This window comes from Rhamphochromis sp. 'chilingali', assembly GCF_963969265.1.
Source record: "Rhamphochromis sp. 'chilingali' genome assembly, chromosome: 4".
NCBI lineage: Eukaryota > Metazoa > Chordata > Actinopteri > Cichliformes > Cichlidae > Rhamphochromis > Rhamphochromis sp. 'chilingali'.
In genome coordinates this window covers 14701472-14717812 of record NC_137948.1, presented here as the reverse complement: position 1 = coordinate 14717812, position 16341 = coordinate 14701472, and the positions used below count along the sequence as shown (strand labels likewise).

The 16341-nt window shown below is 38.1% G+C and overlaps 1 protein-coding gene across 1 annotated transcript; it reads left to right on the top strand.

Moving 5' to 3' along the window:
- Positions 1-6908: 6908 nt before the first annotated feature.
- On the top strand, positions 6909-9977 carry LOC308394712 (uncharacterized protein; the record flags this gene model as incomplete). The annotated part of the gene is made up of 6 exons (XM_080879161.1): positions 6909-7053; positions 7708-7809; positions 7889-8368; positions 9251-9387; positions 9511-9611; positions 9766-9977. The coding sequence occupies 6 exons, from the start codon at positions 6909-6911 to the stop codon at positions 9905-9907; spliced, it is 1107 nt and encodes a 368-aa protein (XP_080735287.1). The 3' UTR covers positions 9908-9977.
- Positions 9978-16341: the final 6364 nt, after the last annotated feature.

Genomic DNA, 16341 nt, shown 5'->3' with positions numbered 1-16341 from the left:
TAAAATACAGTTAGAAGCTAAATGAGTTAAGGCCTCAGGCCTGACACATTCCTAGATTATATGTGTTATTGTAAGCATGTATTGCAGTTATCCTTTATGCTCTAGTCTCTAACACAATAGATTGTGAAGACGTCGCGCTTCACGAAGCTTAAGACCCTCTGTAGACTAAGCAACAACTCTTAATGAGCACAAATACTATGCAATGTGTATGAAATACTTCTGACTGTACTTGTAAAAAAAGTTAACATAATGGAAGGATCCTCAAATGAACATCTTCAATAAACAACTTTAATGCAATATCAATACTGTGAGAAATATTATTAGATGAAATAATGCTGTAAAGAATGTTATCAATGCGATTATAATGATGCAGATTATATGGCAGCAATAAAAGAATTTCTGTATCTCCACAGTACCAAGATTTTCTTGATAAACATCTGCTGCCATCTACCAGGATGATGAAAATGAAACGAGGGTGGATGTTTCAGAAAGACAATGATCCCAAACACAAAGTTAAAGAAACTCTTAGCTGAAAGAAAATGGAGCTGCTAGAACAGCCCAGCCAATCGCCTGACCTGAATCGAGCTGAAAATCTATGGAAAGAAGCAAAGCTCAGAGTTCACAGAAGGATCTACAGAACCTTCAGGAGTTGAAGATAGTTTGTGTGAAAGACTGAGCCAAAATCACACCCAAGCAATGTAAGTAGGCATCGTAATTAAAGCAATCATCGCAGACAAAGGCTTTTGTATGAAGTATTAAATACATTTGAGTAAGCATGTTTAATACTTTCCCCCTGTGTTATTTCTCACTTTTAAACATAACCTAATCTATGCATATCTATTGTTTGATTTCTTTACATGTGTGGATTGAATGGGTTGTTACCGACATCTGATGGAAATTTCATGGCGGTTGCACACCTACAAATACATTTACCTAGATGTGTGTAATACTTATCCTTATATCCAGGATCTTTAACCAGCAGGGGATCTGCTTTAACGTGACTTGTTATTACACTAGATTGTAAGCTATATTTGATTTAAAAATTACACATTTAAAAAGGAGAATGCTTAATTAATCAATGCTGTGCTTAAACAAGCACAACATTGCTCACTATCCTCATAACAGTTTTTTCACTACCCTCACATACATGTCTGCCACTCATGACTTACGGTACTTATGTATGCTGATTCAAATTCTGATTACCCCAGTTCCTCTTTTGCCTCTCGGAACAAGTGACAGTTTTTTCTCTAGTAGCAAAAAAACTGACTAAATACAGGGAGTGCAGAATTATTAGGCAAGTTGTATTTTTGAGGAATAATTTTATTATTGAACAACAACCATGTTCTCAGTGAACCCAAAAAACTCAACCACAACCACAGCCTCCCAGACACTGTTCAGAGAGGTGTACTGTTTTCCCTCCTTGTAAATCTCACATTTGATGATGGACCACAGGTTCTCAATGGGGTTCAGATCAGGTGAACAAGGAGGCCATGTCATTAGTTTTTCTTCTTTTATACCCTTTCTTGCCAGCCACGCTGTGGAGTACTTGGACGCGTGTGATGGAGCATTGTCCTGCATGAAAATCATGTTTTTCTTGAAGGATGCAGACTTCTTCCTGTACCACTGCTTGAAGAAGGTGTCTTCCAGAAACTGGCAGTAGGACTGGGAGTTGAGCTTGACTCCATCCTCAACCCGAAAAGGCCCCACAAGCTCATCTTTGATGATACCAGCCCAAACCAGTACTCCACCTCCACCTTGCTGGCGTCTGAGTCGGACTGGAGCTCTCTGCCCTTTACCAATCCAGCCACGGGCCCATCCATCTGGCCCATCAAGACTCACTCTCATTTCATCAGTCCATAAAACCTTAGAAATATCAGTCTTGAGATATTTCTTGGCCCAGTCTTGACTTTTCTCAGTTCATGGGCAGTTATTTTGCGCCTTGGTTTTTCCACACGCTTCTTGCGACCCTGTTGACTATTTTGAAAAAAACGCTTGATTGTTCGATGATCACGCTTCAGAAGCTTTGCAATTTTGAGACTGCTGCATCCCTCTGCAAGATATCTCACTATTTTTGACTTTTCTGAGCCTGTCAAGTCCTTCTTTTGACCCATTTTGCCAAAGGAAAGGAAGTTGCCTAATAATTATGCACACCTGATATAGGGTGTTGATGTCATTAGACCACACCCCTTCTCATTACAGAGTTGCACATCACCTAATATGCTTAATTGGTAGTAGGCTTTCGAGCCTATACAGCTTGGAGTAAGACAACATGCATGAAGAGGATGATGTGGACAAAATACTCATTTGCCTAATAATTCTGCACTCCCTGTATGTGCTGTCATTTAACATGAAGTTTTATTTGATATTCTTTTCACTTACGATGTATGTATTGTTAAATAAGTTAAAGCAATTTGTTTTGTTCAAACAAAACAAATCTCCACTGTCTTCTGGGCATTCAGCACCAGGTTGTTGTGGCTGCACCAGGACACCAGACGTTCAACCTCCCTCCTGTAGGCAGACTCATCCCCGTCCGAGATGAGTCCAATAACGGTGGTGTCATCTGCAAACTTGATTAGCTTGACAGACTGGTGGGTGGAGGTGCAGCAGTTAGTATACAGAGAGAAGAGCAGGGGAGAAAGAACACAGCCCTGAGGGGAGCCGGTGCTGATGGTCCAGGAGTCCGAGACATTCTTTCCCAGCCTCACATGCTGTTTCCTGTCCATCAGGAAGTCAGTGATCCACCGGCAGATGGGATCAGGCACATTCATCTGGGAAAGCTTGCCTCGGAGAAGGTCTGGAAGGATGGTATTGAAGGCAGAGCTGAAGTCCACAAACAGGATCCTGGCGTAGGTTCCTGGGGAGTCCAGATGCTGCAGGATGAAGTGTAGGGCCATGTTGGCTCTGTATGCAAACTGCAGGGGGTCCAGGAGGGGGGCCGTGAGGGTCTTGAGATAGGAGAGAACCAGGCGCTCAAAAGACTTCATGACCACAGATGTCAGAGCCACGGGTCTGTAGTCATTTAGTCCAGTGATCCTGGGTTTCTTGGGGACAGGGATTATGGTAGAGGACTTGAAGCAGGCAGGCACATGACATGCCTGCAGTGAGGAGTTGAAAATGCCAGAAAACACTGGGGCCAGCTCGTTTGAGATATATAAATAATGTCTTAATAATCATGTGCTGAGTGTAATGAAGGTTTGTGGGAATGATATAAATACAACTTTGGAAAGACTGATTGGCTGGTCAGTTTGAAGAAGTTGTATGTTACCAGCGGGATAGGAGGGACTAACATGAAGTTAAAACAGTGAAAGAGGAGTCAAGATGGCAGTTTTCAAAGGTTTATTTCCTGCTAGTTTTAAAGTTCTGGTCCAGACTGACATTTTGGACTTTCGTTTTGGATAACAGTCAAAAACAGAGGTAGTCACAGGAAGAGTAAAACTAGTATTCTCCATGGTAGGACAGTCTTTAGTATGAGCAACACCAAATAATTGTGAAGAGGAATAAGACAGTCTGAGGAAGGCGTCTTTGGTGGCTTAATGACTGCACCTCTGCTAATGGGATTGCTGATGGCTGCCCCACCAACAGTCATTTTGTTACTGTGTTTTGACAGGAGTATTCTCAGTCTTAGATATTTCATAATTGCGAACATTCTTTTCATAGCTGAGCCCATAAACCAGCAAATCAGGATCCGTTTGCATGGCCTCCATAGAGAAAATGTGACCAGCAAAAAATAGTCACCCACCTCACGCTGTTGTAAGCCGCGGTGGTGATGTGGATGGTTGTGGAGGCACCCCCCCCCCCCCCCCCCCCACACACACACACACACAACACACATCAAAGTAACAGAGCTCTACTCAAAAGCAGGCAACAAACAATACTACTAACTCAAACAAACTGACCTACCTAAACAAGAAAAAGGGGAAACTTAAATAGTGGTCAAGACCCAAATTGCAGTTCTCCATATGGGCTTGCTCCATCCCTTTTCCACCTCTTAGCTTATCCAACAAGGGACTGGGAGCAGATTCCATTGAGGTAACTCAGAAAACAAAGACAGACTAAATCATAGACATAACAGTATAAACTAAAATTTGTGCACTTATTTTAGAATACAGTATTATGTGATTTTATAAGTAAATTAGTTCTAAACCAAAACCAATTCTTTATTACCCAGTAAATTAATTTACATATTTAAAGAAAGACAAATATGTAAGTGTAGTGTTATTGTACATCTTTAATGTAACACTGATGTTTAGTTGATATTACCACTGTATCTGGCTGTAATTGCAGCCGTCACAGCTGCTGTTAGCTGCTGTAATTTAGAATTAGCCGGCATTACTGAAACCTTCTTTTAAGTGGATCAAGCAATGTTGTACTTGGTCACTTAGTGACTTTCATACAATGTGAGAATATAATCAAATTGTTTATCAGAAGGAAAGCATGATTTTTTTCCAGCCAAAAATTTCCTGCTATAATGTTAGCTTATCACCCGCAGAGGTTTTTCTTATTTAGCAGGCTTGTTTTCAGCTGTCTTGAGACAAAAAGGTGTCTAATCTTCTGATAATAAGTCATTGTCACAATATCGGGAATAAATAAGCATGCATATGCAGTTATTTGTATGTTAGTTTCCTGACTTCGGTTAAGGTGAAAAGGTTAATATTTTATCTAGATGCCAGTTAGGTTGTTAGGACGTCTTCTCAGATGGTAAGAGATAGAAATGATCCTTCACATCTGGAGTCTTAAGGTGCAGACACAAATTAAAATTTGCCCCTACAGTAAACAAATGCCCACAAATTTTATTCTTCTCCTCATTTGGAATACAATGTATGTGGCTGGTCTCTAGCCAAAAGTGCAAATAAATAGAAAGGTGGTGCACACTTCAGCTAGTGTATTCAAGATGGTGGGGAAACATGGTGGTTTCCACTGGTAGCCATATGTAATTTTAAAGGGTTAATTCTAAGTTTATCAGAGTGCATCAGTTTCATTTTTCTGTTAAATAAACTAAAAAAAGAGAGAGCGATACATCCAACTTAGTTCACTGAATCAATTACAAAAATGATAATGGCTGCTTATTGGTGGTGGGTTCACCTAAAGAATGAAGTATATGTCCATCTCTCTGACCTGTCTGTAATGTAAAATATAAATTTTGCATCAAAAGTAGTCTGTGCTGTGAGAAGAAGTTACAAAATTAAATTATTTAATTATATATATATATATATTAGGGGTGCAACGATACACAAAATTCACGGTTCGGTTCGATACTTTGGTGTCACAGTTCGATATTTTTTCGATACAAAAAAATGTTCATGCTTTTTTAATTTGTCATTTATTAAAATTATAAATATATATTTTAACTCAAACGTACAGTTTTTAAATTTAATGTTGCTGAAACAACAAGGGGATAAAATAATAATTCTATCTGATTGGGAAAACACTCATCTTTGGAAAAGAGAGTTTATTACAGAGAAATGGCTCTTTCCAAAATAAAAGCTATACTATATGCTTCTTCCAGGGGATACTCTCAGCAGCATATTAAATATATCAGGTCCCCATAAGGAGAATCATGTGCTAACGGCTGTCTAAATGACTCGGGTAAAGTTTGTAGCATGCATGCTTGTTGTTTTTGTCTGCTTCCACTTATCTTTGCACTAGGATGATGTCGGCATAAATGTGCAGTCATATTCATTTTGTTCCCACTAGTGCTGTCAGCGTTAATCTGAAATGACGTTAATGCCACAACATGGTAAATCTCCGTTAACGAGCTACCGCCGATCGCCCCGTGCATGGGGCTGGACGACGTCAACACGTTAACAAGCTAACTGCGCTAACACAGTAGTTCCCACCCATGTAATTGAGCATTGCGTGGCACATTCGACATACTGTTTTACTTTTGTCCATGACATGCTTACCTTCAGGGTCATACTTCACATGAAGACCAAGATAGTTCCAAAGGCCAGATCTGAATGAGGGTGGGGGAGGTTCAATTTGCCATGTTGCAATGAGCTTAGCTCCTGTCTTGCTAGCTTGCGCTGCGCTCAGTGGATCTGCGCTCGACAGTGCAGCCTAGGCGGAGTAGTCGAACGCAGATCCACTGAGCTCGCAACACAGACAGCATCGTCAGAAGAAAAGTTGATCAAATAAATTAAAAATTTTGTATTGTTCGATACATATGCGTACCGAACCGAAAGCACTGTATCGAACGGTTCAGTATCGATACGAGCATCGTTGCACCCCTAATATATATATATGGGATTTCCAGTGGTGGCTAACCAACCGGACATAGTCAAACAGTAGTGATAGATGTAGTGGTTCCCAATGTCAGCAACATCAGGAAGAAGGAACATGAGAAGCTCAAGAAATACCAAGGGAGCACCAGGTGTGGTGACCAAACTAGGCGAGTGGCTCCAGCAGATCCCAGGAACAACATCGGAGATCTCTGTCCAGAAGAGCGCAGTCCTAGGAACAGCTAAGATACTGCGCAGGACCCTCAAGCTCCCAGGCCAAGGACCCGAGCTTGAAGGATAGACCGCCAGCAGGGGCGAGCGGGAGAGGAAGTGTATATATAGACAAAAAGTGTTCTTACCGTGCCAGCATGTGTGCAAATGAACTCCCATGCAGTGGTCATTTCTACTGTTCTACTTGTACTCCAAGTATGACATACAGTAATTGGTTTCAGTTGAGTGTTGTCTGTGTATTCAAAGGCAAAGACAAATGCAGTCATAACCCAACAACAGTCCTGAGGTGTGCCAGGATTCAGGGAAATGAAAGCAGCATTTCATTCCTCTAGCTCTTAGTTTCCTGTTAAATAAAGAATTGCTTGTGCCAGTGGATTTTTACACAGTTCACACGCTCACAAAATGCTGATCGCCTCAGATACATAAGGACCCAACTGAGCCAGCAATACCAGTAAAATCATGGATCAAGCCTATATGGGCATGGAAGAAATATCAGGCAGCAACATAAAGTTGAGAAGGCTGGTAGAAACTTCAGAAGAGAATTATATCGATGATGAAGTGAGTCAAACTGTGCAATGTGAAACGACTGGACTTGGACTCCCAGGTAATAAACAAAAACAAGTAAACATATTAGATTTAGATACTGCATTGATATGTGATGATGAATTATTGTGCAGAAATAAAACAAAAAGTAAAACTAATACCGGGTAGATGTAGGGTCCGGTTTGCTGCAAAGTTACTGTAGTTTTGGATGTTTTGTTTTTAATTTTAAAGATTTATATTTTAAGGTATTTTTTTAATCTGTATTTGATTGTGCTGAAATGACTAGTTGACAGGTGACCCTTGGCCCATAATTTTGATTAAATTATAATTTTTGTTTTTAATTCAGGACAGGCTCAAACACATTCAGCGTGTGTTTATTTCAGTTCAGTTTTAATAGTTTAATAAACCAAAAATCTTTGGTTTTTATTAGTTTAAGTGTTAGTTTTTATTTATACTGTGGTGTGTGGTTGCCGGATTCTAAGTTCAAAAGAGAAAATAATACAATAAAATACTGTGCGACAATCACAGTATTTGTGTCACAGCCATAATCACACAGAAACAAGTTTGCTTCTTTGTGGTCAGATGTTGATTTCAAGAGCAGAAGTTCACATGTTACTTTGTAGAGAAAATAGTATTTTATGTTATGATAAACTATATGAGGATGTAAATATTCTTCACCTTTAGCATTGTAACAAATATAAACTTTTACCTGCAGAGTCTGAATTTGTAAAGAAGAGTTACTGCAGAGCTGCTGTGGTTCTTCTGGGTCTGCTGTGTCTTTTCCTCCTGATTGGATTCATAACTGTGGTTTTTCTCTGTGAGTACAAGAAATATGTAATTAGCATGCTAAAATCCTCACAGGCAATGTTTTTATTTGATATTGGCATGTCCTACAGTCACCCAAGGCAAATCTCCTGGTGAAATGGACACAGTGTTGCTACACAGTCTTTACAACAACTTGACCAGCGAGAGAAACCAATTACTGACCAGTTACAACAGGCTGACAACCGAACAAGAACAGTTACTGACCAGTTACAACAACTTGAAAACTGAAAAGGACCAATTGCTGACCAGTTACAACAACCTGACAACCGAACGAGAACAGTTACTGACCAGTTACAACAACTTGAAAACTGAAAAGGACCAATTGCTGACCAGTTACAACAACCTGACAACCGAACGAGAACAGTTACTGACCAGTTACAACAACTTGAAAACTGAAAAGGACCAATTGCTGACCAGTTACAACAACCTGACAACCGAACGAGAACAGTTACTGACCAGTTACAACAACAAAGTTAAAGAGAGAGACCAGCTCCAGACAAGATTTGAAGACATGACCAAAAATAGAGACAATCTTCAGAGAAAACTTCAGGGTAATTATTTGTTTCCATTTTATCTCGTACAGAAATGTTTTCCTTTACATTTGAAGTTAACATTCAAGTACATGACGGTGTTGTTGTTGTTTTTTTCTCATTTAATGCATTCTTGAATCACAGCGTTAACGATACTGGTTAAGACTTAAAGTGAAATTCAGTGTCCCTTAAACCATATTAACATCTGGACAGTTCCATACTATTAAAAAAGAAAGCCTCAGTAAAACCTAGAATTAAATGTAAATTAAGCTTAATGTGAATATATGAATATTTCATATGTTCTAAGTCTATTTAGATATAGCTCATACTGGTGCTTTAATCCATGTAGAGAAGGAAAAAAGATTCTCGTCATTTTTATCTTCAACTTCAACCAGTATGTCTCAGCTGTTTTTTTATTTCCATATTTAGTTGTGAAAGACACCTAACCAATGACAGAAATTTTAATACTGCAGTTTCAGTTCACAGTGTGTGTTATGTTAGAAATTACTAAAGCACCATGAAGCCTTCTAACTGAGAAGTGGACCTTGGACAAAACCTCGAGTTTCTCCTTATTTTCAGTGGTCAGTAACAGTTGCTGACTCAAGCAAAATCCTTAGATAAAATATATATTTCCCACACACTCCTTCTGAATGCACAAAAATGATGCATTTCTTTTTATGTTCTTTTAAAACACAAAACCAAAATAAACCTTTTTTATTTGATGTAAAACTAGACATATTGTGCAACAATAGGACAGTGTTTTTTTTCTTTCATATGTTAAAGCTTTGTGAATTTGTACAACTGACACTTGTGTAACAAATATGTGAGGCTAATTATGAGATATTAGCCTTAAAGATAAGATCCTAACAAAGCCCAAATTATTATTCTGTTTTTCTTAAACAGATTGCCGAGAAAACTGGGTGGCCTTCAGTGATAGTTTGTACCAAGTGTCTTCGGAGAAGAAATCCTGGGAAGAAAGCAGACAAGACTGTCTTCAAAAAGGTGCACACCTGATGATTATCAACAGCCGAGAGGAACAGGTGTGTGTGTGCAAACATAAATTAATGTACTATGTTCAGAATAAAACACTGAATGAAATCAGAGAATGCACTGACACATCACTTTAAGTTCTGTATATTTACACTTACTTGTCTTTCAACTAGAATTTTGTGAACCAGTTCAAGAAGTCTTTGTGGATTGGACTGACTGACTCAGAGACAGACGGAAGATGGAAATGGGTGGATGGGACTCGCATGACCACAAGGTTGAAATAAAAATTAAATTCCTCTCTTGTCCATAAAGTCTTCTTATATCATCAAGTACATTAACTAACTTAATTTAATTCATATCTTGTTACTAAAAACAAAAGGCTGACTGATCTGTTGAGTTTAACTCTTATAATTGTATCTGTATTTCAGCTACTGGAATAGTGGTGAACCAAATGGTGGCAGAACGGAAAATTGTGGACAGATAAAGGTTTACGACTCGCAAAACAGCTGGAATGATGAAACATGTTCCAATAAACACTTCTGGATATGTGAGAAGAGAATTTCTCCATAACTTAACATCCATGCCCAACAAATAGTGCAGAAAACAGAGCCATGAGATCAACTCCTGAAGTGAAGCTGAACAGAAAACAGTGGCCACTTAGGCTACGTCCACACATACACGGGTATTTTTGAAAACACAGCTTTTTCTATGCGTTTGGGCCTTTTGTCCACTGAAAACTGAGATTTTTTAAAACTCCTGCCAGGGTGGAGATTTTCGAAAAACTCAGTTTTTGCGTTTACATGTGGACGAGCAAAATGGAGATCTAGCCACGCAACGTCAAAGGTGTGCGCCTTTTTTAACGTCAGATCTGCAGTTTTTACATGCTTACATATACACACGCAGTTGCTGCCCCTCCACTTGGAAAGACAGAGTGAACTTTGGACGTAGCTTTTACATTCAACACACTCTCACAACCTAAGTGTAATATTAAGGAATAATTCCACCTCACTGTCTGTCCACACATAGGACTCATTTCTGCTTCTATGCACCATCTAGACTTCTGATTGGCCAACATTTCGACACAGCATTATATCATAGAGATATTTTAATAAAAAGGAACGTGTGGAAGATGATTTTTTTTTTTATTAAACGAAAATGGAAAATCTCCACTAACAAAAATACCCGTCTATGTGTGGACATAGTCTTAGATGGAAACAAGTTTAAAGGGTTTTCGCTTTGCTTTCTAAATCAAGAATATCTTTTGTTACTATATCCAGGATCTTTAATCAGCCGGCGATCTGCTTTGGTGTGACTGGTCATGACAATTTTAAGACGTGTTAGATTAAAAAACTTGCTCAACAATCCCATGCTCAAAAATTCTCATCTTATAGAAAAATATTCTGTTATCATAAACTTTCCATCTGTATTTACAATTTAATCATTAAAATGTTGACAATTTGGACTTGTTTTACTCCACCTGACTCATTTATTGAGGAAAGACTGAAGATTTAGGAAAAAATCCTCTCAGTGTGCTGTGCAAAAATGCAAAACCCAACCCAAGTTTTCGCTCTCATGTATTCATTTCTAATATTGTTCATCCTAGTCCTAGTGAAAGTCTTAACATATACAGCTCTGCCTCCCATGTTTTTGTTAGTGCAAAAACCATAACCTGAACCATACATCACAGTAGGCCTGCTGCCATCTTGTAAACCTTCCCTTTCACGCTTCCTGCTATTCTTCTGTCCCAAAACTCATCTATCTTTACTACTTCTACTCTTTCTATCCTCACTCATTCTGTCTTACTTGCATTCCTCTTCTCTCTAGATTATGGCTCCACCTCTCAATAGTCTCTTCCACCTGGTCCTGCTCTCACTACAGATAAGTATCGTCTGCAAACATCATTGTTCACAGAAACGTCTGCCTGACCTGATTTGTCAACTTGTCCATCACAACCGCAAACAAGATCTCTGATGATGGGCTCAGAGTAGATCTCTGATGCCCTCCATGCCCACCTTTAACCCGACTGTCACTCCTATTCCACTCCTCACGACTATCTCACTGTCCCACATTACCCTTTGTTCTTCTCTGCCACTTCTGACTTCGTGCAATACCTCAGCTCCTCTGTTTTTTCTAAATTCATAAAAGACACAGTGCACCTCTTCTGACTTTCTCCATACCGAGAGAAGCACTCTCACAGCAAACATCAGCCTGTAGTGCTTTTTCTTGGCATAAAGCCATACTCCTGCTTGCTGATCATTATGTTGCTTAAAGATGGTATGGTTCATCAACTTTATCCCTATTCAATCTTTTTTCTTGCAAGTACCCAACAATCAATAAATGCATCCAAGTATATAAATTTACTGAATATTTTTATTCAGTAAACTTGTATACATCAATAATAAACACAGTTGAGACAATTAAAGCAGTAGTGTTATTCATCTGATTTATCTGCACTGGTTTTTATTTTGGATCAAAGTAAGAGTCATTGTACTACAACTATTGTAAATAGAAAAACTATTTAATCATTTTGAAAGCAGCATGCTAGGTTACCATAATGATAATAAAAGCTGAGCTGCAGTGGTTTCTGATTGCGTCCAAGCTGCAGTAATACCACTTATTGTGATATGTAGGAGGAAAGAAAGTTAATTATAGTGCATATAGTAAATGAAAGCTTTTGACCGTACTTCAGCCAAAGTAAAAAAAAAAAAAGCAATTTAAAATTAAAATTACAGAAAGAGAATTTTTCCAGGATAACAATTCTGTAAAAACAAAAATTTTGCATACAGGAAGCTTAAACTAAAGCATTAACTTCAGGATTAATGCTGGGTTTTCAGTAGTGCTCTGGTTTTACTGAACATACTTCATAGTGCATGCTACAGCTGGAACTTGTTTGTATTGAGTTTTAATAGTTTAAATAGCACTTTCCTGTTTAATAGACAACCACTTGTGTTAGTGGATATTTGGAACTACAACTTGCAAATTCAGAAACTCACAAAACGCTGTTCACCTCAGATATCTGAACACCCACCCACCTGAGTTAACAATGCAGATTCAAATCATGGATCAAGGCTGTACAAGCACAGAGGAAATATCAGGTGGTCAGAAAAAGGAGTTCAGAAGAGTAAAATAATACATGTAATGACTGGGACCCACACACTGTTATTGTGCATGTTTATTGCAGTTGCACACATATTGTTAGAGAGTTATCTCTAGGATGCCAGTGCGATGGCTTCCTCAGGACAAGGACTCTTTCCAGATATACTTTAAGGAGCATTAACTGGTTGAACAGCAGGCCAATAGGTACAGCAATTGGCATACTCAGTGAGATAGTGATGTGTCGCAGCTGTTCTGATATTCTACTTATCTATGTGATGTACTTCTGTATGTTTTATCTTTTACGGCAATTTTTACCTCTACATTTGAAGCTAACACTTTGATAAAATGATCTTTTTATCATAATTGTGACATAAAGCAGACATGATATCTCATTTAATACAGTGGTCAAAATAGAGTATTAAACATCTCAGGAAAAGCCTTTGATAAAAAAAAAAAAAAGTCCCAGTTCATACTATTAAAAAAGAAAACTTCAGGAAAACCTCAGAATTACATGTAAACTGAGAATAATGTGAGTGAAAATATTAATTTCCCATACATGAGTTAAAACTGAAGTAGATCTGAACATCTCATCTGTTCTGTATTTCCATGTTTAGCTGGAAAACACACAACTTAGTTCAGGAATGTTAATAAAGAGAGAAGTGGACCTTCGAGAAAAGCTCACTTCTCTCTAACTTGACCTCCAGCTTTTTCTGAATTTTCAAAACCTGTGGTTTTCAGCCACAGCGGCTATTGTACTGGATTCTTCTGTGACCTCCTGGATAGGGTTCTCTATTTGTGGGAAATGTCTCTCACCGCAGTTTGAGGGTGTCCCGAAGCCTTTGAAATTGTTTTGTAGCCCTTTTCCAGACTGACAGGGATCAATGACTTTGTTTCTCATCTGTTCTTGAGTTTCTTTAGATTGTGGCATGACACAGTTCATACTAGTACTTTAACCTGAATAGACAAGAAACAACCTTTTGAGGTTTAACTGACTTCTCAGCTACAACTGAGATAATTCATGATGTCTCAGCTTTTCTATATTTAGGATAAATGTGGAAATGTTAATACAGCAGTTTCAGTTCATGGTGGGTTATGCTAGAAATGACTGACCCTTCAAAGTAATAAGTGGACAAAAGTTCACAAAAGTTATTGTAATGCAAGCTCACTTTAATTATTTGGTAAACTGCAGTTTTGTGGGGCAATCATGGTAACCAGTTTGACTGAGGAATGCATCTCAGATTTTGGGAAGTACCCCTCATATTTCTTTAAAACTGGAAAGAGGTCATTAATCAGCATATGTAGCTAATCTAAAGCATAATTAAAAAACTGCAAAGCAAAGAAAAATGTGTTGCACTCACAGCTGTCCCAGTGAGTGGTGAGTTCATTGCACTTTTGCACCAAGAGAAAATGTCTCTCCTGTTTGTTTATTTATTTGACTCAACAATATGTCAGATATTTTTCCACTTTTACAATTGTGGCTTTACTTGAAAGCTTTTTCAGTGGGAGTGGGATAGCAAAGTGGCTTTAGCCAAATTTGCCATCCACCCTTGGCAAATTTGCACCCTGCCCATTGTGATATAACCCTTTAAAGTTCACCCAAAAAGCATTTGTTCAACTTTTCTCCTTTGAGTACTGAGAAAGAAGATGACCATCCAGTGAACTAATACTTGCTCCTGTTATGCATCACAGTTATTAAAGCAGTGGAATCTGATATTGAAACTACGATATCTGCTCATGATGTTTGCCAGGAAGAAAAAATGCATGATTTTAGATTCAAAACCTGAGACTTATAGGTTTGGTTTATTAATTTACTTTAAAAAAAAATCATTAAATGTGTTCTTTTTCTGCCTTAAAAAGTGTGGGGGAGTTAAAAAAAATGAAAAATGCTGGATAGTTTTTGTTTCTTACAGTATGAAGGTTAAAACTGTCGTACAAACAACAAACAAATCCTCTGATTTTGAAAAGGTCCAGTGGCAACCTCAGATTTGACTGATTTTACAGGGAGCGGCACAATGCTGTTCAAGTAACTTGCCTAAAAACTTTCATTTGTCACAATTTAGCGTTTGAACCAATGAATAAGTGTAAAATAGAATAGATTAGAATAGAATAGAATTCAACTTTATTGTCATTGCACATGCACAGGTACAGGGCAACGAAATGCAGTTTGCATCCATCCAGAAGTGCTTTAGTGATATAGATATATTACAATATATATTAGCAATAATATAGATATGTGAGTATATTACAGAAATGGGTCTATTATGGTATGTTATAATGTACACGGTATGAAGTATGTTGTGAATATTCTATAACTATAAGTATGTACAGGCTGTAGTGAGTACAAGCTATGTACAGGATATGAACAGGATATAAATATGAAAAACTATACAGAATATGAAATAAATAACTTTACAGAATCTGGGATATACAGCTATACAGAAATGGGAACTATGCAAGTTGTAAACAGTTGTAGGATTAAAGATTATCGAATGTACAGAATGATTATTTACACAGAGCTATACAGTAGTGCAGTTAAGATAAGTGAGGGTGTAGATAGTTTCTACAGAGGCTATATAAAGTGCTAGTGGTTGTGAGTGGTGGTTCAGTCCATGTTATTATTGTGTTTGAGGGTACAGTTGTCCATTGTGGGTGTGTGTATGTTCAGTCCATGAGTTTAACGTGGGTCAGATGTCAGGAGGCAGAGTTCAGGAGTCTGACAGCTGTGGGGAAGAAGCTGTTCCGGTACCTGGTGGTCTTAGTCCGGAGGCTCCTGTGGGTGAAGAGTCCATGTGATGGGTGACTGGGGTCTTTGATGATTTTCCCAGCCCTTTTCAGACACTGCTTCCTGTAGATGTCTTTTATGGCAGGAAGTGGTGCTCCGGCGATGCGCTGGGCAGTTTTCACGACCCTCTGCAACGCCTTCCGGTCCGAGGCAGAGCAGTTCCCGTACCAGACTGTTATACAGTTGGTCAGGATGCTCTCCTTAGAAAGGTATTCTAAGAGCATGTTCACATGGTTGTCTCCTAGTTTTTCATGACAGTGACAGTAAATATCTACTGTACCACTTTATTTTTATAAAGCCTTACTCTACTCTCAGATTTATTCATTTTATATTCTACTGTCTAAAGCAAAAGAACATTTACTGTTACAATAACAGTAAATGTATGAAGAGATAAATGTATTTAAATTTTTTGGACTTTGGATATTTTTGACAAATATCGATTCTACCTCCAAATTCAAAATTTGTAAAGAATCAATTAATTATTTTTTAAAAGCTTTCTGGGTTGTGTTGGGTTCTGCTCAGAGGAATGCAGCTTTCTCCAAAAGGTTTGAGCTGCACTTTATTAAAAGTGCTTGTATTTGAGCTGCTCGTTTGTTAGAATAGCAATCAGTTTTAATTTCTAATTCATTTTGTTGTTTTTCAATTGTAATGGTATTCATCATTGAACAAGAAAAAAATAATCCACCCTGTCTAAAAGAAAGTATCAAAAAATGGGTGTTAAAGAAGTGATGTAATGAGTCGCCCTCTTGTGGTGGGTTTGATTTGTGATTAGATGTTTAATGTCAGGAAGATGGGTGCATGATCACTATGAGCAGATTGTTGCATTTACTTACTTGCTGTGAGATAAAATTACTGAGGAAAAGTTCTGAAGGAAAGAGGACAAGTAAGTGTCTTCTCTGGAAGAGGAATTTCTCACCTTATCCATAATTAATGTTTTTTTTATTATGTTTGCAAATATTATGTCTCCAGATTCTTGAACTACCGAATGAGTTTGAATGGTGAGCTAACGATAATTAGAGTCTCTAACTAGTAAACTCTGCTGAATGGCACTGTGATAAAAATTATGCATGAAAGATGGGAGTTTTTGAGAATGTGGATAGTTTAATTTTAGAATAGAGACTTTCAT